The sequence below is a fragment of the Littorina saxatilis genome, unplaced genomic scaffold, assembly GCF_037325665.1.
Source record: "Littorina saxatilis isolate snail1 unplaced genomic scaffold, US_GU_Lsax_2.0 scaffold_1460, whole genome shotgun sequence".
Lineage (NCBI taxonomy): Eukaryota > Metazoa > Mollusca > Gastropoda > Littorinimorpha > Littorinidae > Littorina > Littorina saxatilis.
In genome coordinates, this window is record NW_027129084.1 from 3,625 (window position 1) to 28,066 (window position 24,442).

At 47.3% G+C, this 24,442-nt stretch overlaps 1 protein-coding gene across 1 annotated transcript; it reads left to right on the top strand.

Moving 5' to 3' along the window:
* Positions 1–24,436, top strand: LOC138957362 (uncharacterized; the record flags this gene model as incomplete). The annotated part of the gene is given in 11 exon segments (XM_070328485.1): positions 1–127; positions 489–654; positions 1,895–2,221; positions 2,850–3,082; positions 3,450–3,632; positions 15,294–15,458; positions 18,733–18,885; positions 20,128–20,333; positions 21,124–21,241; positions 21,715–21,869; positions 22,318–24,436. Coding segments are annotated over 11 exon segments (1,936 nt in total), but the record flags the coding sequence as incomplete, so codon positions are not given.
* Positions 24,437–24,442: the final 6 nt, after the last annotated feature.

Consider the following 24,442-nt stretch of genomic DNA (forward strand, 5'->3'; position numbering starts at 1 on the left):
GTATGTTGGGGTTGTGGTGACGGACACGGACTTCATCGAGCTAGACTTCAACGCGTGCGGGACGAGCGCTGGGAACCCCGCTCCCTCCTACCTGTCGGGGGTACACAGGTGTCAGACAACTACCGGGGTAACACACCTTTCACCTGGCCTGTCTTGACATTATGGCTTGTTGTTGTTGTTGTTGTTGTTGTTGTTGTTGTTGTTGTTGTTGTTGTTGTTGTTGTTGTTTGATCTGTCAGCCTCACACTTTACATCTATGTACTCAACTCTTGCAGCAGACGACAACGACGACGACGACGACGACGATGATGATGATGATGATGATGATGATGATGATGATGATGATGATGATGACTATACGACGAGGATGATGATGATGACTACGACGAGGCTGATAAGGATGATCGAGGAATAGGGATGATGATACGAGGGTGATGCAATCGAGCCATGCAAAACCACCAAAATCCAATTTACACGTTATGTTGCAGTGTAAGGCGAAGATCGGGTATGGGTTCAAACGGGGTGGCTACATCTGTCACTGCAAGCCGGGGCACACCTACCCGTGGAACCTCATCCTGCCCTACCAGGGCGACAACATTGAGCAGTCCACCGACACCGAGTACCGCGAGGGCTTCAAATGCACACCTGTTGACTGTAAGTGTTCACCTGTTGACAGTAAATGTTCACCTGTTGACTGTAAGTGTTCACCTGCTGATTTTCTTTAAGTGTTCACCTGTTGACTGTAAGTGTTCGCCTTCTGACTCTAAGTGTTCACCTGTTGACTCTAAGTGTTGACTGTAAGTATTCACCTGTTGACTATAAATGTTCACCTGTTGACTGTGAGTGTTCACCTGTTGACTGTAAATGTTCACCTGTTGACTGTAAGTGTTCACCTGTTGACTGTAAGTGTTCACCTGTTGACTGTAAGTGTTCACCTGTTGACTGTAAGTGTTCACCTGTTGACTGTAAGTGTTCACCTGTTGACTGTAAGTGTTCACCTGTTGACTATAAGTGTTCACCTGTTGACTCGAAGTGTTCACCTGTTGACTGTAAGTGTTCACCTGTTGACTGAAAGTGTTCACCTGTTGACTGTAAATGTTCACCTGTTGACTGTAAGTGTTCACCTGTTGACTGAAAGTGTTCACCTGTTGACTGTGAGTGTTAACCTGTTGACTGTAAGTGTTCACCTGTTGACTGAAAGTGTTCACCTGTTGACTGTAAATGTTCACCTGTTGACTGTAAGTGTTCAACTGTTGACTGTAAGTGTTCACTTATTGACTGTAAATGTTCACCTGTTGACTGTAAGTGTTCACATGTTGACTGTAAGTGTTCACCTATTGACTGTGATGTTCACATGTTGACTGTAAGTGTTCACCTATTGACTGTGATGTTCACATGTTGACTGTAAGTGTTCACCTGTTGACTGAAAGTGTTCACCTGTTGACTGTAAATGTTCACCTGTTGACTGTGAGTGTTAACCTGTTGACTGTAAGTGTTCACATGTTGACTGTGAGTGTTAACCTGTTGACTGTAAGTGTTCACCTGTTGACTGTAAGTGTTCACATGTTGACTGTAAGTGTTCACCTGTTGACTGTTAGTGTTCACCTGTTGACTGTAAGTGTTAACCTGTTGACTGAAAGTGTTCACATGTTGACTGTGAGTGTTAACCTGTTGACTGTAAGTGTTCACCTGTTGACTGAAAGTGTTCACATGTTGACTGTGAGTGTTAACCTGTTGACTGTAAGTGTTCACCTGTTGACTCGAAGTGTTCACCTGTTGACTGTAAGTGTTCACCTGTTGACTGTAAGTGTTCACCTGTTGACTGTAAGTGTTCACCTGTTGACTGTAAATGTTCACCTGTTGACTGTAACTCTCTATGTTTGCTTTGTCACAGTCCGACTGGTGCTGCCCAAGGTGGACAACCTGGAGGGGGTCAGCATTGAGGGCGGGGCTAACCAGCTGACGTCGGGCGGGGTGAGACTGGACACGGAGACCTCCAACCTGGTCAGCTCCGAGTTCCGCACGCGCAACCTGCGGTCAGTCAACGACAGCGTGCTGACCTTCCGGCCCCTCGGACACCCCCACAGGGATCACAGCCACCGCAGCGAAGCCCCTGTGACGTTAGAGGAGGGCCTGGAGGTGGAAACTCCGGACAGGTGGCGGGGAGGCGGCAGCACGTTCTTCGGGCCGCTCAACAAGGACCAGGCCGCCAGATATAGGGGTGAGTCTGTCATTCCTAGCTAGGCTGGATCTAGGGGCTGAGGGGGGGGGGGGGGTTTCCTGGGTTTCGGAAGCTCCCCCCCCCCCCCCCTTACCTGGCACATTTTCCGATTTTTTTTCTCTAGGAGAGACCCAAAATACCTCTTTCAATGCAAAATGTCGACAGCATCTGGGGGTCAACGCCCCGAGACATGCCAACTGACCAGCCCCTGTACCATTGCCTCATTTTGGAAGCCCCTCCCTCTCGTACACTTACTTCTATCATCCTGTTCTGTGAAGACTTTTGTCATAACGTGTGTATCTCTAGTCTTGATCTGCCTTTAACAGTTGGTGCAGCCCGGGTCAATAAGGTCCCCGTGTTTCGTTTCTTACCACAAAACTGAAGCATTCAAAACTGTCTGTGGCCAGATAATAGCATACAGACAATATTGTATAATCAATTTCGGGGTGAATGATGATTTACCAACTAAATTTATCTTCACCTCTTGGGAAGGAGTAGCTGTGGCCATAGTTAAGTCCCTTGTGACGTCAGTCAGTTCACTGAATTGTCAATTGTCACTGATGAAGCTATCCCCCAAGAGTTGATATAGTGACGTCACACTAACTCTGTTCCGTCATGACGTCACCAGACGAGCTGTGGATGCCGGTGCGCCCAAAGACGGCGGTTCCTCACGGCGTGCACGCCGACACGCAGGCCAGTCACGACCGGAAGCCGATCACCATGGGCCAGATCGAGGCTGCCATCCGGCGGAAGCAGCAGGCGGCGGGCAGACGGCGCGTGGACACGTGGCGCAAGTTGAGCAACAAGACAGACCCCACCTTCTCCAGGAGGAAGAAACGCGCCGCGGTCTTTGATCAGCAGGTAGGTCACCACACCTTGCTGGCTTGCTTACTCGTCTCATTTTTATTTTTATTTTTGTTGTTGTTGAGTTAATATATATGTTGCAACAGTTAGCATTTCTTTATTTTTCTTGCGGCATTTTTCTTTAGATTTGTTCATGTACCCCCACGTGCCAGTGTGGTTTATTTAGTGTTCATCCACCTCAGCACGCGTAATAAACGCAGTCAGCAGCTTTGACCTTGCGCTATGTGTGTCTCGCATACAGTCAGTAACCGAAGCTTGACCTTGTGCTATGTGTGTTCCATCCCTACATACAGTAATCATCTTGACCTGGCACTGTGTGTCATATGAACAGTCAGTAACCTTGACCTTGTGATGTGTGTGTCAGGCCTTTAACCGCATGATGCGCATCTTCCGACACAAAGAGGCCGTGACGTCAAAGACCTGCCACACCATGGCGCCACACAACCTCATCATGGCCGGGGACGTCGCTTACGGCGCCAAGAAACAATTTGAACCGGAAGCTCGCACCGGTCTGCGCCTCTCCCACTTCCTGTCCAACTTCCTGCAGGTAATTAGGACGCCATATTAAGACTAGTCACTTCATCCATGTCTATGTACCAGGCAGTGTATGAGAGGGGGGGTGGCTTCCAAAATGAGGCAGAGGTACAGGGGCTGGCCAGGCAGGGATCTGGGGGAATTTAGCATTTGAGATGGGTATTTTGAGTTCCTCCTTGAGAAAAAGGTACATTTGCCGTGTAAGGGGCGGGGGGGGGGGGGGGGCTTCTGGAACCCAGGACATCCTTCCCACCCCCTGGATCCAATCCTTTGCCGGTACAATGTAAAAGGTAAAGACTGTTCTCCAATTGAAACAAAACATGCTAGTTGATAGACGGAGAGGGCGGGTAGAAAGCAGGGTGAGTGAGCCTAGATCAAGGTCCTCAAACTGAATGCGGGTTGTCAATATAACACTTACCTCGACAGTACTATTCTTGCACATTATCTATTATAGGCCGAAAAAAATTGGACAAAACGCTGAGTGGGTACAATTATCTCCCATAACCATGCGCCACCGTGGATCCCAAGCACTGTCCGAGTGCTTCCCCCTTACAGGATCTAGGTGGCGCGTCCTCTTTCTTTTTTCGCGCGTGTCAGACGGCTGTGTTTCTGCTACGCTCCCGGATTATTTTGGACTAAGAGGCTTCTTTTCTGTGTGGACTATCACCTGTTGGATTATTGTGTGTTATTCCACTTCTGGCTTGAGGCTACGTTGTGTTTCCTTCAACTTGTGCCTCCGTTGGTACATAATACGTTGCACTCTCCTTCATCTCTGAAGATGGCATGCATATGGAATAATGTCGATATAAAATATCAAAATAATGTAATTTATTTTGACAACTGGGCAAAAAAAGGAATAACACATGTCAATGACCTTTTAGAAAACAATTCCATTTTGTCATTTCAAAATGTACAGAACTTAATTGGTACTTCACCAGAACTCTATTTACAGTACATTGTTGTTCACTCGGCGTTGTCTCGTTATTTAAAGAACAATACGGATTATGTATATGCTGCTACTGAAGAATTTTCGAAATTGTATTTTAATGATAAAGTTATGTTAAAAGCTAGAGACTTTCGAAATTTTATGACAGATATGAAATATAGTCCACCCTGCTGTGTTCGATTTTGGCTGAACAAACTTGGTATTAATATTGAAGAAAAAGTTTGGCTCAATGCAAAAGAGACAACAGAAACCAGACTAAAAGAATTACAGTGGAAGATATTACACAATATATACCCAACCAATATTCTTCTCTTAAAAATGGGACTCTCAAATAATGATAAATGTCCATATTGTATTGAACAAGTTGATTATATTGAACATTTCTTTTTCTATTGCAGTAAAATTCACCATTTGTGGAAGCATGTTGAAACATTGTTTTACGATCGATATAACATAGCAATTATTTTACAAGCAACAGATGTGCTGATTTGGGCTCTGGTTCTACGGAACCAGAGTCTGCCGGGGGCAACCCTTCTCCGGGCGCCCAGCATCATGTTTTGCGCACGGAGAGGGGGACCTTTCGGCGCTCCGACTCTCCCTCCCCAAACGCGTTGCGTTTGCGGCGAGGGAGGGCGGAGAAAACCTGTTTGAGCAAGCTCAATGCGAGCTTGCTCAAACAGGCTGGGCTTGAGCCTGGGACTTCGGGCGGGGCTGCGCCGTCGAAGGTTCGGGGAAGGTCGAGGTTCCTTCAGTGGAACAGGCTTTCCCCCCTTCGACGCCGTTGTCCGGCCCTCAGTCTCAGGCTTCAGCTCCTCCCGGTTTCAAGCCTGGGGAGAAGGTTTCCTTCTCCTCCCTGGCTCGAATCCGGGGGCAGGTCGATTCCCAACCCTCTTCGGGGGTTGGTGAATCCGATCTAGGGGCTACTGGAGAGGCTCAGGTTTCGACCTCTTCCTTTTCCGGTGCCTCTCCTGTGCCCTCCTCGGTTTCCACCGCTGTGGAAGCCAGGAGGGACACGGGTCCTCCTCTGAACTCCCTCGCTGGGTCATCTGCTGCTGTTTCGACAGTAGTTTCGGCCTCCTGGGGGGGGGGACATCGGAGGAGATGACGGGGTCTCTGAATTCCCTCCCCGCTGGGGTTGGGATGCGAAGTGACCCCGTTCAGGGCGGTCCTGTGGGGGCAGGGGTTTCAGGCTTCGTGCCTCCGACCACTCAGCTACTACAGTTCCCTCTGACGTCCGTGTGACTGGTGGCTGTCCCTCTTTGAAACGCTCCGGCCTACTAGTTACTGGACGTGGAGGTGTTCGACAGAACGTGGTACTTCTGTCGAATGGTCAGGGCGACGGGAACATTGTTTCTGTTGCTCAGACCGACACCTCCGACCGGACCATCTTGACCCCACGCCATTCCTTAGCGTCTGGTGTTCGGGTGACGGATGGTCCGGACCAAGGGTCCGGAACGTTCCAGGCTTACGGGTCGGGATCGAACCGGACCCACGGGTCCCGACTGGACTTGACCTCCGGGTTTGGTCCGGACGGGACCCATGGTACCGGACCGTACCGGACCTTAGGGTCCAGTGCGGGACAGTACCTCTGGCCCTTGCCGGACCCCCGGACCTACGGGTCCGGATGGTACGGTACCGGACCAGTGGTCCGGTCCGGACCGGACCACCCGACCACCTCTGTTGGTCCGGGTGGTCTGGCACCGAACCGGACCATACCGGACCACCGGACCTACGGGTCCGGATGGTACGGTATGTCCACGTCCGGACCGAGCCACCCGAACACTTTTGTGGGTACGGATGGTTCGGTGCCATGGTACGGGACCGGACCGGACCACCGGACTGGACCGGACCACCGGAACACGGGACCACCCGACCGGACCGGATCGGCACCCCCGACCGGACCGGACCATTTCTTTTCTGATCAGACCCAATGGGTTCCTGTTCAGTCTATAAATGGCGGGGGTTCGTTGGCTGGGCTGACCCAACAGTCGCAGGGTTTTTGTTTTTCTCTCCCTTCGGCTGCTGGAGACGTTTCGTCTTTGGGGCAGGGGTCTTCGCGGCCTCTTGCTTCAGTGGGCGTTTCTTCACAGCCTACTTCATCACTTTCGGCTCCTCCCCCTCAAGCTTCCTACACTCCTGCTGTTGAGGAGTTGTCGGGAAGTGAAGAGGAGAGTGAGTCGGAGGACGATAGGGAGGAGGATCAGGGTCGCCCTGAGGTTAACACTGATCCTCTACCCTTGCCGGTTTCTGATGGAACTTCCGAAGCTATGCTTCGTACTTTCCAACAGTACATGACAGACATCACGCGGCGTCTTGACGCCACGGATGCCTCTCTTAAGCGTCTGTCGTCTAGTGTTCCCAACCCTTCGGTTGACACACAGGACGGGGACCCGGGGTCTGAGGACGAGAGGCAGGAGGCTCTCCCTCGCACAGCTAGAAGGACGTTTGAACAGTTTCAGGACGTCCTTCCCTCCGCGATCCGACGCCCTCTCGTCCTTTGAGTCCGCTTCGGCCCGGGCGCGGAAGGCACACGCCGCGTCTGCCGGCGGCTCGTTTTATGAACGATCCGGCCGCCGGCAATTCGCGTTCCACCCTAGTCTTAGTGCCACGGTGGAAGCGGCAGCACATCGCCTGAGGAGTACAGATTCACGTGCAAACGCGACCTATGTTCCTCGGGAGGACGCGGATTCAGTGCCGTGCTTTCCTTCGGGAGGCGCACCTCCACTGTTTCCTCGTGTCCAATCTGTTTCGTCCCTCCCTTTTCCCTTTGACTCTCGAACTCTCCCTTTCCAGACTTCGAGTGTTCAGGGTGGGGCTGACGGTGATGTGTTCGTTGGGGAGGTGCCTTCGGTCAAGAAGGTGGAACTGAGCTCTGCTTCGTTCCACAATCTTGAGGCCACCGTTTCTTCCATTGTCGAGGCCCAATCACAGGCCTTGACATGGATGAGCACGCTGTCCACACTGTTGGACCCTCCCGATCGGGCAGAGTCCGATTCCACTCGGGTCCTTGACACGGTTCGAGTGGATCGGGCTTTGCATGCCGTGCGATCGTGCGTGACGACTGCGGCAGAATTGGCCATTGGAACACGGGTCCACTTGTTGGCCCTGTTCCGTGATCATTTTCTGGCTACCTCTATAGTGCCTCCAGATATGAGGAAGAGTCTGAGGAACACGTTTCCTCAGCCTTCTTCCCTCTTTCATCCGGACATTGTTACACCCCCGGTATAGGGGTGTGTATAGGTTTCACTCGATGTTTTTGTTTGTTTGTTTGTGTTCGCAAGTAGATCTCAAGAATGAACGGACCGATCGTCACCAAACTTGGTGAACAGGTTCTATACATTCCTGAGACGGTCCTTACAAAAATTGGGACCAGTCAAACACACGGTTAGGGAGTTATTGGTGGATTTTGGTTTTTCGGATATTCCCGGCGTTCTGTTACCGGCTATTTTTAGAAGGTCATCGCAGTGTCCAGAACGCTTTCCTTGGACGGATATTCCCGGCGTTCTGTTACCGGCTATTTTTAGAAGGTCATCGCAGTGTCCAGAACGCTTTCCTTGGACCCGTAAGTTGTCCTCACTGTAAAAGTGCAAAGGTCGAATCAATTTATAGCCACGCGAAAAATACACTGTCATCTATCTCTCTATAGATGGCCTTGGCTCAGAATTGGTGTCTAGAAACTGTGACAAAAAGTGTTTTTCAGAAAATGTTGTTTTTATAAACTGCACCTCAAAGAGAAAAAGATGACAAAGACAACCCAACAAGTCTGGAAGAAATCGGACATTTATTGTGTTAACAATGGACAAAAATGTGCGTACATGCTGTTCATCACACTTACATCATGTCACAAGATAAACATGCCAATTAAAAGGAAACCTGAATAAACAGCTTACAAATTTCAGTTGTAAATTGACAAAGGAAGCCAAAAGGATAAATATGTACAAAATTCAAAATAAAGTAATTGGAATTACGTTCCCGACAAAAATAAACAGCAGGACAGTTCATCACCTTACAACAATGTGAGGGCCTCCGTTAAAAATAGCAAAAACTTACAGAATTATCAGTTAATATACATGGAATCACATTCATGTACCAATTAGCATCTGTAGCAGATTTCAGAGTGATAATGCAAGCACATATTTACTTTTAAAGCAATGAAATGTTGAATTGTATGAACAGCAAGTTTCTATTCAGTACAAAAACTAGAAAATCAAACTTAGGTCGCACGTTATCTAGAAAGTCATCTGAAACATCATGTCAAGTGACATAAATTATCATGTTATCATCAACGAGACAAAATTCAAGTTCGTCAACAAGAAACAATTACATAAATTACTCATCCATCTTTTCTGTTCATCACTTTACAGCGTGACAAGGTCACATTTCACATATTAATATCCAAACGGAACAGAGCTAGAACACAATACACATATCCAGAACACACACATCAAAGGAGGGTAACATCAATGGCAAAAAAAAACTTGTAACTTAAAGCACTCAAAAGTTATCACATGAAAACTGGAGATGTTCATCACATTACAGCAAACTTGTCAAAAAATTGAACATAAATGACTGTCCTGTCTGCATAATTCATTTAACATGTCATTAAACAAGTTACATTAGGTGGCAGACATAAAATATAGAACATTGGAGGAAAAAACCGAGCATAGTAAGATTTAGTGACGCCAATAAGAAAAATGTTCATCACCTTACATCACAAGATGAACACATAATGAGACCCGCAAACCACTTTGGTGACAGAACATAAGCAAAATAAGTGAAAATGGAAGAATATATATGACTTAAGATTAAAAATACTCCAAATATGATATGTTCAAAAAAATAATGTGAGATAGAGAAAACTTTGGTGTTTGTTCATAACTTTACACAAATCAGATTGCAGAGATCTGATGTAAGATGATGAACTGTGCATGCTCATGTGACTTGAAGACATTTTGTAATTAGTTGAACATCACAGATTTTGAACTTGACACAAGTAAAAGGTAACTGTTTAAAAAATTCCAATAAATGACAAAGGAAAAAAAAGCCTACCTTTGTTCATCACTTTACACACATTTGGCAATAGATGCTTGCTGTAAGGTTATGAACTACGCCAATTAAGTAATTCTAGGAGATAAGTTTGATTTTATCAAAACTATATGAAGATCCGTGGTAAACAATTAGATTAAGGCATTTTTTTCATGACTGATTTCTAAAATAACAACAAAAATCGCTAACTTTTAGATCAGTGTAATTTATTTGCTGAAAAGTGATGAACTACGTCGACATTAGGCATTGCATTTGTCTATCAAAATAACAACATGCTGACGGTTTTATTTTTTTCCAATTATTGGTGAAATCATGCCAGTTATGATTATTTCTCCAGTCTTTCATTAAATTGTTTCTATAAAATGTAAGTTCATCACTTTACAAAAGATCGATACACATTTTTTTTTTTTTCACATGTAGGAATCGAATTGAAAATTGTCTCAAGATCGGAAACTACGCACAAGTACTTGCTAAACAATACAAAAAAACAAGCATCGTTGCATTGTGACAAATTAACAAACTACAAACATTTATTCATAGCCACGCAGTTCATCACGCTAGATAACACAATTACAGCAATACATTTACCTTTACGTTCTCTATTTCCTTCGTCCATGACGACTTCATTCACAATGACGCTTCACCCTTTATTGATTTCGCGCCTAAAACAAGGGAATGTGACCGCTCACACCTTTCCGATAAAATATTAGTCCGATCAAAAATGTAGTTCATCACGATGCATCTTACAGCAAATTGACACATTTCACCTATGAAGCCATTTTCTGTACAAACTACAACGCAAACCATGAATTTTGATCCAGCAAATAATACTCGGGTCTAGTCTCATCAAATATTTGAGTGAACAACGGCGATTGTATTTTTTGATAACTCATTGTAGTGAACGATTCATCCGCGTGTTTCTTTACGACAATACGTGATGAACATCACTTCGTTTGTTTCCGGAAAATACTCGGCGATGCATTGACCGTTTCTGCCCGAAAGATACTCTATGATTTCATCAGCCTTTGCAGAACAGGAAAACTTCATTTTTTATGTTATGTCCTCGAACACTATCGCAATAAATTAATCCAATTAGACCCACTGTAAAATGTCACAAACAAATCGAGAAAACTCGGCCGATAATTAGCATAAATTGCGTCACAGCGACCAAAAGAACAACATCGGCTATCGACTTGAAGTGAAAACGGAAAGGTAAACATGTCTTAGATCCAAGAAATCTCTTTCCGTTGTCCTTCTGTGGCTCTGTTCACAGAAATTAGGCCATGAATAACCCGAGTGGGGGGAAAGTGGAGTTCGACGCCATTTCTGAGCCAAGGCCAGATACGGCTTCTCTGTGTTTGTGTGTGTGTGTGTGTGTGTTTGAGTGTGTCTGTAGAAAACACCTGTGTATTGCACAGTTCTGTTTGTGATGTGGTACCTAGGGCGTCGTCGACAAGTATGGGACTCGACATGATATGATCAGGAATGGCATTATGGCCCCTGAATCATGTTCGTGCTGTTCCCATTCCACGAGTCTGGAAGGGACCTAAGCTTGACGGGTCCATGGTTCGAAGCCGGCGTACAGTGCGCCACTCAAGCCGGGTATTCGGCTCTATTTAATCCACACGTGCTGAGCATGTTTTATATTATATAGATGAGACGGTTTTTACAAAAAATGCGGTCAGTAGGAGTTACAGAAAGAGTTATATTGATTTGTCTTTTTCTCCGCCTGTCTCTTTGTCCACTCAATCAACTTATTTTAACCACACTTGTTAGCAGTGCCTTCTCAGTTGGTGGCAGTGAGAATGGTAAGGATGGGGGTGTTTTTCCTATCTCGGAGGAATTTCTTGTTCGTTCTGTGGTGGAGTCCACACGCCAGAGGAACACTGATTCTCTGATGGTTGGCCTCGCTGCTTCGGCGACGGCGGCGGGGAGTAAGAGAAGTGCTACAGTCACCTCCAGCTCCCGGCCTCAGAAGAAGAAGAGGAAGAAGCCAGTTTCACTGCCTCCTTCTTCCTCCTCTCAGGCGCCTGTCGCGTTCCCCCCTGCGGCCCCGGCTTCTCGTGCTCCCAAGCGCAAGAAGAAGGGTGCTCAGACAGGTAAGGGGAAGCAGCACCACCAGGGGGGTGGTCGCAAGCCTGCGCCTGCCCGCCAGCAGAATTTTCAGTGAGTCCCGGCCCTACTTTGACGCCCCCTCAAGTTGCCCCTCTTTCGTCCGTCGGTTCCCTTTTTCGGGCCCGCGACATGTGGGGCAGACTGGTCTCCAACCAGTTTATCTTGAGGGTGGTGGGGTCGGGGTTTTCTCTACCGCTGTCGTCACAACCTCCATTGTCCGCTCTACCATTGACGTTCCCCCCTCCTCGAGACCCTGCCAGATGGCAGGCTTTTCAGGACGAGGTGAACTCGTTGGTCGAGAAGAAGGCAGTCTACCCCCTTTCTCAGCCTTCTCCGGGGTTCTACTCCCGCCTGTTCACAGGTGCAAGTTCAAGATGGAAACCCCTTCGTCGGTCCGGTTGGCCATCCGGCCAAACGATTGGGCCACGACTGTGGACCTCCAGGATGCTTACTTCCACATCCTGGTGGCCCCGGGGTACCGACATCTGCTCCGGTTCGTTTGGGAGGGCACAGTGTTCGAGTTTCGGGCCCTCCCATTCGGCCTGTCCTTGGCCCCGCTGATTTTCACAAAGGTGGTCAAGGAGCTGGCGGCGTTGGTCAGAGCTCAGGGTGTGCGTCTGCGTCAATATCTGGACGATTGGCTCACCCTGGCCCAGTCTCGCGATCAATGCCTCCAACACACCCGGCAGGTCCTGAACCGGACCCATGCCTTGGGGTTCCAGATACAGTGGCACAAGTCAGACCTCGTGCCAGCCCAACAGTTTTGCTACTTGGGGATGGCGTTCGACACAGTGCGATACACTGTGTCTCCCTCCCCGGACAGGATCCTCTCCCTGAGGCGAAAGATCCTCTCCATTCAGGCTTGCCGCGCTGTTCCTCACAGACGGCTGGCGGAACTGTTGGGTTCCATGGAGTCTGTCGCTCTGCTGCTGCCCCTTGCAAGGCTACACAAACGTCCCCTGCAACGGGCAGTAGCAGATCGGACTTCCAGGCCTCTCGATTACACCGAGTTGGTCCAGATCGGGCCTTGGTTTCACGAGGCTGTAGTCCAATGGCTGGACCCGATCTGGCTCAACTCTGCGGTGCCTATCCAACCGAGACGGCCGTCTCTCTTCCTGTACACCGACGCTTCTACGCGGGGTTGGGGGGCCCACCTGGACCTGCACGAGGCCCAGGGGGTCTGGACCCAAGAGGAGTCCCTCCTACACATCAACTTTCTAGAGTTGGAGGCGGTTCGTCGGGCTCTGCTGGAGTTTCGCCTCCTGATTCGGGATCAGGATGTGTTGGTCCACGGGGACAACACCACATGCCTAGCTTACCTTCGCCACCAGGGGGGGCACCAATTCTCGGTCCCTCTCCCTGTTAGCGGAGGAGATTCTGCTCTGGTGCCAGACCAATCAGGTCCGGATGTCAGTCCAGTTCGTTCCGGGGAAACTGAACGCCCTGGCCGACATTCTCAGTCGGGGCGATCAGGTTCTCCCCACAGAATGGACCATCGCTCACAACGTTCTACAGCGCCTGTGGGCAAGGTGGGACCGTCCTCTGATCGATCTGTTCGCAACTCGATTCAGCGCTCGGCTTCCCAGGTACGTCAGCCCCTTTCGAGACACGAATGCGTTCCACGTGGACGCATTCACTCTCTCGTGGAGGCTCCTCGATGCTTACGCCTATCCCCCGACATCTCTGATTCCGAGGGTGCTGGCAAAGTATCTGCAGGAACGGCCAAGACTGATTTTGGTCGCGCCTTACTGGCCAACAGCTCCGTGGTTTCCAGATCTTCGCGGTCTCACCCACGTAGACCCTCTACCTCTGGATCTGGACGGGGGAAGTCTGCTCCAGCCTCGATCAGGCCTCCCTCATCCACGTCCAGAGAGTCTGTGCTTGACTGCATGGCTCTTGTGCGCTCCAAACTGCTTGCACTAGGATTGCAAAAGAGTTCAGTAGAGTTTTCCTTGAACGCTAAGAGGCGATCAACTAACTTGATCAGCTCTACGACTTACGCTGGAGAGCTTGGGCCTCCTTCGCCTTGTCCAAGGGGATAAAGCCGCTTTATCCCTCAACACAGGACTTGGCCAACTTCCTGGTGGAAGTGTATCAAAAGAAGAGTCTTTCTTCTAAGACTCTTCTTGGATACAAATCTGCCATCACTTCCACGATTGCGGCCGCTACTGGTCGCAGACCTGAACACTTGATCAGTTCCTCCCTCATCGCTAATGTCCTTTCGGGTATTAGCAATGCAGCGGTGTCTAAACCTCGGGTTTCTTTTCCCAAGTGGGATGTCTTCCTGGTTCTCAAACTCCTGCGTAGCAAGGAGTTTGAACCCCTGGCAGGCATCAGTATCAAGTTGCTGACTTTTAAGACTGTGTTCCTCATCGCTTTAGCCACTTGCCGTAGACTCAGTGGTATTCAAGCTTTGAGTGGCCTGGAATTTGACATTGAGTTCACCACACATCAGGTGACGTTGGCTTTCCTACCAGACTTTCGAGCCAAGAATCAGAATGCCTCGGAGTTGTCCAAACCAGTAGTCATTCAAGCCTTGGCTCCCACTCTTGAACATGATGACCCTGATCGCTTCCTCTGCCCAGTACGTGCCCTTAGAGTGTACCTGGATAGAACACGTAGCTTTCGGTCTTCTAAGCGGTCACTGTTTGTCTCGCTTAATCCGAAGTACCAATCGGATATTTCTAGACAAACTTTAGCTCGTTGGCTGACCTCGCTTATCAAACAGGCTTATGTTCATGCTCAAGTGGATGTGGTCCCTGACATCAGGGCACACGAGATTCGGGCTATCGGCTCCTCGTTGGCGCACGTGCGGGGTGCCTCGCTCCAAAGCATAATGGCGGTCGCGTTCTGGAAGACTCCAGCCACGTTTATAAACCACTATATGCGAGACTTTTCCAGTCTCAGGCTTGACCAGTCGTATGGCATTGCCAAAGCAGTGGTTGCCAGCATGGTCACGTCAGTCTAAGGTATTTTTCTTGGGTATATTTTCTTTTACGGTAGTACTGTTCGAAAATTGCCTGGGTATCTTAATCCTTGGATTTAAGTGATTTTGATTAAGGAGTTTAATACTCTACATATCACCCTCACACCACTCTGGTATTCTGTGCAAGAATAGTACTGTCGAGGTAAGTGTTATATTGACTGTAAGGCTTCTTTTTAAGCCTACTGTCTATATGATACTTACCGAGACAGTACTATTAGAGTTTCCCTCCCGCCTCCCCTCTTGATATGTTATGGGCTTTTTGAGGGTCTGCAGCTCATAAAGAAAGAGGACGCGCCACCTAGATCCTGTAAGGGGGAAGCTCTCGGACAGTGCTTGGGATCCACGGTGGCGCATGGTTATGGGAGATAATTGTACCCACTCAGCGTTTAGTCCAATTTTTTTCAGCCTATAATAGATAATGTGCAAGAATAGTATTGTCTCGGTAAGTATCATATAGACAGTAGGCTTAAAAAGAAGCCTTACATTTTACATGTTCTCTGTAAAACACTTCTTCCTTCCTTTCTTCCTTCATTCCTTCCTTCCTTTCCTTCCTTCTTTCATCCAGTATTCCTTCCTTCCAGAACACAGACGCTGCGGAGAACTTCGGCAATCTCCGTGGTGGGGGGCGACTGCACGAGGAACACATGTTCGGGGAGGTGATCGCCAATGTCATGGGCAATTTCAAGATCTACTCTGCCGCTGTCTACTTTGACCGATACTCCTGGGAGACCCAAGACGGCACTAAGGTATGGCTGAGTACAGTAGATAAAACCACGTCAAGATCTGCTATTTACTTTATAAATGCTGCTAGCTTTTCCTTTGGGATACGTCAATTAAGTTTGTAACCTTTTTCAGTTTTACTTCGTACTCTCAGGGGTAGACTCCAGTCTTAACAGTGTCGTCAATAAGCTTAAAGATGTGCGTATATATCTGTCTGTCGCGTGTGTCTGTCAGTCAGCTGGTCAGTGTGTGTGTGTGTGTGTGTGTGTGTGTGTGTCCGTATATGTGTGTGCGTGTGTGTGTGTGTGTGTGTGAGTGTGTGTGTGTGTGTGTGTGTCAGTATGTGTGTGTGAGTATGTGTGTGTGTGTGTATGTGTGTGCGTGCGTACATGCTTGTGAGTTACACGTTCATCCACAAACACTTGACACGAGGTGGGCGGGGCATGTATACTGAAAGGCATAAATTCTGCAAATAGTGCATTGAACGATTTTGCTCTCAAACGAAAATCAGATTGAACCTGTAATTTGTAGTTGACATCTTGAGTGTCGGAGCAAATGTTTCACGCTGTCAGAGTGCGCTTTGCAGTATTGCTGATCCAGCCACAGCTCACTGTGCTAATAAAGACAATGGGCTGAACGGGAGACAGTAACGTAAAAAAGATAGTGTATGGCCCTATAAAATGCAACTGGCCGTTTGGCTGTATCAGATATCGCAATCATTGCCACGACTTGATGAAGGAGAGAGACAGCAAGCGATTGGGATGCTTAGAGCTGGCTAAAGCATTGAACGTGATGAACACTGAACGTTTTCCGAAATCATTGCGCTTGGACTCAGTCACTTTTTTTGAAAAATTGTCATTTCATGATGTTTTATTCAAAATCAACAAAGCGAAGGTTTATAGACACTAAAATGGCCAGTAAATAAAATATTCAAACATTGAAAACATTCACCACTGAGTTGATTTTTTGTGATTTTTTAAAGTTCAGTTTGCGGAATTTATGCCTCTCGGTATAGCTGCGATGAGCTCTCTTGCCTGATACAACTGCACGCCACAAATATTAAAAGCTTCCACCACCCTCACCACCCAGTGTCATGTGGAGATGTCTTAACTCATTGTCTCCCAGGTACGGATATATCCGTACCCACTCATATGACTATATCTGACCTGGTACAGATATTTATCCCATGACCTGCCTCTTTGTCTCTGTTAGCTGAGGAGGGGATTATTTTGGATTATCCATCACAACCATATGAATTATCCATCACAACCGAGTCTCGATCTCACCTGTCATTGGTCTTTGTCTTTGGTCTCGGAGTACAACTGAATAATTTATAGAGGTCATCTGCATATTTATCGTTAACTCGGGACTACTTTTTTTTCAGCAAAACGATTGAGATATTCTGCGGTATAAAAGTCGAACTGACGTTTGGCTAACGATCTACAAACATTATCATTGAAGAAATAAAGAAAACAACAAAGAATGCACATAATCTGTTTGGGTGAATAGAGCTGAGTGAAGATTATGAGTTGTCCGACGTGGTGAGACTGAGAGAGAGACAGAGAGCACGAGAGAGAGCGACAGAGACACACAGTGATTCAAGGGGCACAACTCTAGTAAAGTTGTCGTAACGAGGTACGCTTCATGGGCAACCGCTTAGATCAATCCCAAGAGCATCCTGATTCAAAATCTTGAGCGACAAAATAAAACTTACACTAAAACAGTATGCTTATAGTTTTGTTCATTTGTTATCGCTTTTAGAGCATTGATTGCTAAATATGGTTCAACAGAACAAGGCTGTCTCATCAGTCGTCTGCTACAGATCTATCGTCTGCTGCCGGTGCGTCTCGCTAGCGCTAGCGATACGCACCCTCTGCTGCAGGATCTGTCGTTTGCTGTACATGTAGTATCTTCGGCTCAAGTTGACCAGCATGGAAATTGCCATTTTCAAAGTTGGTAATACTGTTAGAATAAAAGGTGGCGAAGTAGGTCGGATCTTGGACATACAGAGACCACTAGGCTACATGCGTTGCCGCATAAACAACTCGACAGTGGTGCGCCGTTTTCCCCCAGACAGATACCTCGCCTAAGACAACGACAGACATCAAAGTTAGGCTCACCTAAATCAGTAAGTGACGATTGAAGAAGTAGGTAATACAAATTTGAACACTGAAGCACAAAGGCTCGAATAAGCACAAACTCAGCAATCATCTTCATCGCTTGTAAAATCACACACGCGGTCTTTCGAATCCCGCTGAACTCAGGTCCAAAATGAGTTACTTCCCTTCGGGTATCATTCTCTCCCGTCCGCTAGCTGTGAAGCGAAGATTATCAGAATGCGGTCTTTCGCAGTTGTGACGAATGCCAGCTCGGGTAACCGACTGAAACCAGCCGGTAACTGCACAGTATCAAATGCATTCAAATCCTGGAAACAAAAAGACAAAAGGGGACTCGTTTCGCACATGAATATCATGACACGATTTTCGGTGGCAGAAGGTTTGATGAGCAGTAAACAGGCACTCGCAAAGTTTGTGTCAAAAAGTTAGGTTTTTTAATGAAAACGTCGGAGTAATGGGATAAAAAGCTTACACACCTCGTCCTGAATATCGTGCATATTTTCCCTCGGGTCGATTTACAGGTATTACCTCGCCAGAGGCTCGGTAATACCTGAAAATCGACCCTAGGGAAAATATGCACGATATTCAGAACTCAGAGTGTGTAACCTCTATATCCGAACCCACTCATATGACTATATCTGACCTGGTACACATATATCCGCTCAGACTGTTAGCTTCAGTCGCTTCTTGTAATGTCCATCTAACGCCTGCTTTCCAACGTGTTGATACACAGTTACTACACAGTTACTCAGTAGTGACAATCCTGAGTGACCTGCTGCAGCACAGCTGGTCTCGGCTAAAAAAAACTTGGTCAACATGGTTGGAGTACAGGGCCGGACCCGGGGGGGGGGGGGGGGGGGGGGTTCCAGGGGTTCCGGAACCCCACCCCTGGAAAAAGCATGTACCTTGCTTTGAGTGTTGGGGTTTTTTTAACTAGTTTTAGCACCAAAACAATGCTGCTCTTAACCCTCAAAACAAGGCCCAGAATGCACCAGATTGCACAGATTTTAACCGTGTTTCAAAAAATTTCCGGGGGAGCATGCCCCCGGACCCCCCTAGTTCGTTCGCTGATTTGCCCCCCCAAAAAAGGAGGAACCCCCCCTCCCTCCCTACAACTCATTTGGTCCGGCGGCCCTGGAGTAGAAAATGTTAACTGACGTGGTGTACCGTAACGTGTCCACAGCGCGAGCTGTTCGGGCCGTGGGCGTACAAGAAGGAAGGGTCGTTTTACGTGATCGACACGGCTGGCATGCCCACTCGCTACGTTGACGAGGAGTGGTTCCAAGCCGTCAAGGGACGCTGGGCAACCAACTTTCAGGGACTCAAGACATACAAGGTACAGTGCATTCCTTATCTCACGCGGGCTACAAGGTACAGAATATTTCTTATCTGGTTTTATTCAGATAATTACAAATAACATTGCCGTATACAATCCATTAAAGAAATGGAGCCCAACAAGCTACGCTTTGCATTCCTTATATCTCACGGGCTACATGATATAAGGCTTATCTCGAGTCCTGCAGGGTGCAGTATATTCTTCATGCCCAGAATCCTTGCCTCAAGACAGAAAAGATGTGATGCTTCACACGCACACACTCTCTCTCTCACACACACACTTTCAGCACGTGAAATTCTACTGTTGCTTTTTTCGCTCATGGCTTGCAGGACAGCGTCGTCTTCATTGCCATTCGTTTCACCATTCAGCCTACGTGGGTTGGGTGACCCAACTCAGTCCATCTTAAATCTTCCTTGTGGTTCATGACACCTCTAGGTTTTCATGTTTTTAAATCTTACTCGTGATGAAGTCTGTCTAAACTGTGCTTAAACTTGTACATCTTCCGGGACGTTCCCCCGGACAAGATGTTTTACTTTTTGAAAGAGATATATTGTAATCAAGATTTCTTAACAAGATATAAACAGAGACATACATACATTCTATCTATGTCTCTGCTATAAAGTACCGTTTGTTAAAGAATCTGCGTTTTTAAAAACCTTCTGCATTTGACTGTGGTTCTCCTCAGTTAAAAGTTAACAAGGCTCTCCACAGACGCTCTACCTAAATGGTCCCGGGACCCCCTAGCAATCAGTTTAGGGGGTCCAAGCGGAACTTCAGAGGATCCCAAGACTAGGAGTATTTTTTTAAGTTTTTACTTCAATCAATCAATCAATATGAGGCTTATATCGCGCGTATTCCGTGGGTACAGTTCTAAGCGCAGGGATTTTTTTATTTTTTTTTAAATTTTTTTATGCAATTTATATCGCGCACATATTCAAGGCGCAGGGATTTATTTATCGCATACAGAAGATGACATCAGGGCAGAGGTGCATGAGAAAGTTGCCACCCAAACCGGAGACACCCGCACTGTTGGATTGGTTGAAACTGACACTTGTGATTTCAACGAATCAGACTTTCTTTCTTTTCTTTATTTGGTGTTTAACGTCGTTTTCAACCACGAAGGTTATATCGCGACGGGAACGAATCAGACCCCGCGGTTTGTTCTCTTACGGTTTGCCAGGTGGCACCCACTCTCGCTTCGTGCACCTCAGCGCTGATGACATCTGAGACCTAACATTTCAGATGCGGCCGATGATCCGGTCGGACCCCAACGGGACGAGCTCTATTCGACACGAGTACTTCCCCATGCGCTACAAGGCGCCCACCTATCAGGCCGGATACTGGACGCGACCTCACTTCCGCTGTGACGGCAAGGTGGACGCCTGGGTCATGACCTACCTCTCGCCCTTCTTTGGACTCGACACCTTCAAGCGGAAACTCGTGTTTAGGTCAGTGATTTCTGTATGCTGATCATGGTGATGGGGGGGGGGGTAGAGGAGGAGGGGGAATGATTGGTTGGTTGGTTGGTTGGTTGAGGCTGTTTTTGCTTGACCCTATACGTCCTGTATGACCTACCTCTCGCCCTTCTTCGGACTCGACACCTTCAAGCGGAAACTCGTGTTTATGTCAGTGATTTCTGTATGCTGATGGGGAGGGAGAGGAAGAGGGGGGGGGATTGGTTGGTTGGTTGGTTGGTTGGTTGGTTGCTGTTTTGTCTAGTCCCTACGCCCTGTATGACCTACTTCTCGTCCTTCAGTTCGGACTCGACACCTTCAAGCGAAAACTGGAGTTCAGGTCAGTCCTCTTCTTCTTCTTCTTCTTCTTCTCAAGTTCTTCGTTCATCGGCTGAAACTCCCACGTTCACTCATGTGTTTGCACGAGTGGATTTTTACCTGTATGACCGTTTTTACCCCACCACTCAGGGAGCATACGCCGATTTCGGGGGAGGGTTTAGGTTAGTGATTTCTGTAGGCAGATGGGGAGGTATAGGTTGGTTGATTGCTGGTTTGTTCTTGTCCCTACACCCTGTATGGCTTTATTATCTGGGACCGATGCAAGTTTGTTTTCTTTCAGGGGAAGGGGAGGACTGAGCATGTTCCAAGACTTGGAAAGTCACAGTCAACTAAGGTCTTGTCAGTGTCCTCTGTTTATGTAGGCACGGCGGGTGGCATTTAGAGGTCCCAGACAGGTGTTGTACTTGTGTTGAACAGGTGTTGAATAGGTGTGTGGCTGTTACAGGGGTATGACGGCTATAGACGTACCACTCAGTCTGCTGGAGCTGAACCAGTGTCCGATGGGTTTCGGTGTAGCCAACGCCTTCAAAAACACCGCCCGCTGCAACCAATTCTCCACATGGGTGAGTTGACCTGTCTAGACTTCTTGCTGTGTCCATCAGTGAGTGTCTGGCCACAGCTTTCGTACACCTCAGTATAGTTTGTCTTGTTTAGTCCAAGCTGCTTGGCTGTTCGCCCCAGCTGTTCCTTCTCCATCCCGGCCACATCCTCCATTGCCCCCCCCCCCCCCACCCCCACCAGCTATTTTGAACTAAGTGCTATGGCTTGTCTGTTTGTTGTTGTCATTTCCCTTACCCCTGCCACCAAGCCAACACTGAAAGAGAAATACCACATACTTTTCTGTTTCCTTCAAATGCTGTTCTTCCATTATTTCTTTATCTCTGTGTGTTTGTGTGTGTGTGGGAGAGAGAGAGAGGGAGAGACCTGTCACGTGAGAAAGTTTGACTCAATAAAAGTAAGAGTACTCCCCCATACAAACGCGACAAGTTTTTTTCCAAACATCGCCTATTCACAATGTGCGTGTGTGTGCTTTCAGTGCCGACCCCAGATGGGCTTCTCCTTCATGCGAGGCGCGTACCGCTGTGACTGCCGCCAGGGCTTTGAGTACCACCACCTGGATGGCAAGTTCTGGATCGAGGGCTCGCTGGTGGAGCTCGAGTGGGAGAAGAAATCACGTGGCTACTTCAGTCGGTACGCACACTATATTCTTCACTACTTTGCTCTCTTTCTGCAGTGGACTCAGTCCAAGGCTGGATCTTGACGGGGTGGTGGTGGGTGGCAGCACCTCCTTACCCGACAAATGTACCTTTTTGTATAAGTAGAGACCCAAAATACCCATTTGAAATGCTAAATTTTAACGGGGTCTAGGGGGCCTGCCTCAGTTTTGGAAGCCACCCCCCACCCCCCATTTCCTATCACACACAAGGTCTAATCCTGTATTCTACATTTGTGTGTGTGTGAGAGAGGGAGAGAGAGAGAAAGAGAAAAAGAGAGAGAGAGAGAGAAAGAGAGAGAGAAAGAGAAAAAGAGAGAGAACGGACACGGCCTCATGCTATATGAGAAAGAGAGAAAGAGAAGGTAAACTTTGAGAGTTGTGATGTAGCGCATTGTTTAACGCGGCAGATGTACATCGTTTCAGATACGACGAGCTGAAATGCCGGATAGCCGGAGCGTCTGCCGTTTCCTCCACCTTCCCCGTACTCCTCCTCAGTGTGCTCATGGCCCTCGCCACAGTTCTCTAAAGGCTGGTATTAATTGGGTTAAGTCAACTTCGCGAAGTCTTCTTCACCGGAAGCTCGCTGCACGAAGCTTTGGCTTTGAATTTTTTGGGATAAGACTTTGCGAAATCTTTGTGACGTCAGCTTCCGGGCTCAAGTAAGGACAGTCTTAAGACCAGCCGATGGCTCTCGCTACACTTCGGTAAGACCAGTTTACACGAAAATCCACATTATAGGAGAAAAACTGACACTCTCTACAGGAAAACAAAACCACTGACGTTTTTCACAGGTTCACAGCAAGCAAGCTGTGCATAAAGTGGTGGATCAATTTCCAAAATATGCAGTGTCAATAAAGTGTGTTTATCCATACATATCATGAAACTCTTCCAGCAGATATATTAACTAATAAAGCGGATACTAGCTTCAGTGTCACGTACAGTAGAAGTGTATCAAAAGCACGCAGGAAAGCAGGCAACGTGAAGACTGCTCAAGCTACTCTAGATGTGTGTAGCTCAAGGCTTCAGTAAATCATCTGTTGGCACTACCATGAGCTGATGAGGCTGTGAGCTCTCCGGCCAGACTCCAGACAACTAGCAAATAAGGGAGAGAGAAAAGAGCAAGAGACTGTCACTACATGTAACACACTACCCAACGTGAAGTCAACACATCTTCCACTAACCATCCAGGACTGGGTTAGCTACGTCTGAACCACAACAGTGGCTGGTTTGTGTCACTCAGATCTTCACAGTATTACATGACACATACAACCTGACACAAGACTCATGCAGGATATCAAGTCTGATGCAAGCTATCTGAACTCCGGACAAGATTTGCTGGCTTTTTTGTACATGCATTGAGACGAAAGAATTCTGAGTGCACATTACTGATTAACTTTGTGTATATAGCAATGTAAGAGTACAAGTGGTGTGGAGAGAAACGACGTGGGAGGATCCAGCATTATCAGACAAGAAAAGCATTACTCAATTATCGGACAGTCAGACGCGGAAAGCATTCTGCTTCACTCCGTTATATCTCCGACACAAGGCCGCTGTGCCAGGACACACTGTTGCACAGACCAGTTAAAACAAGTCGCGTAAGGCGAAATTACTACATTTAGTCAAGCTGTCGAACTCACGGAATGAAATTGAACGCACTGTATTTTTTCACCAAGACAGTACAGCCGCTTCGTCAATCCCCGCGTGAAGGAAATCGCTCACCTTCCACGTGCAAAACGTAGTGATATTGACACGCCAGGTTAGCGCGGTAGCGTATTGTGCTAAGCAGGAAAGCGCGCTTTTCTGTATTCTTGTTAACTTTCTGAGCTTGTTTTGAATACAACCTATATCATATCTATATGTTTTTGGAATCAGGAAATGATAAAGAATAAGATGAAATCATTTTTGGATCGATTTCTTAAATTTTAATCGTAAGACTAATTAATCTATTTTTGTTAATTATGATCACATTTTAAGAGTAAACATGACATATGTATATATTTTTAGATTCAGAATGTGATGAAGAATACGATGCAATCAATTTTAAATCTGTTTGCGAAAAATGCAATACCAAAGTCCGGGCTTCGTCGGAGATTACTTGACCAAAATTTCAACCAATTTGGTTAAAAAATGAGAGCGTGACAGTGCCGCCTCAACTTTCACGAAAAGCCGGATATGACGTCACCAAAGACATTTATCCAAAATTTTTTTAAAAAACGTCTGGAGGTACCATAGGATTTCTCATGTAAAATTTCATGTAGATCGGTCTAGTAGTTTTCTCTAAATCGCTCTACACACACACACCTGTCACACACACTAAATGTAAACCGTTTGCCTGACCATCTCAAATCTGACCAGGCTTTCACTTGACCATCCCTCCACTTGGTCATACACCAACAAATCAACAGCCTGGGTGCTCTCTGTGGGGCACAGTGCTATTTTTTTTGTATAATTAATTTTGTTATAGGCTCTGGCAGTCAAGGTGTTAATTTTCGGTATGTGACCAAGTGGAGGGATGGTCTTATCCAATGTAAAAGCATGGCAAGATCTA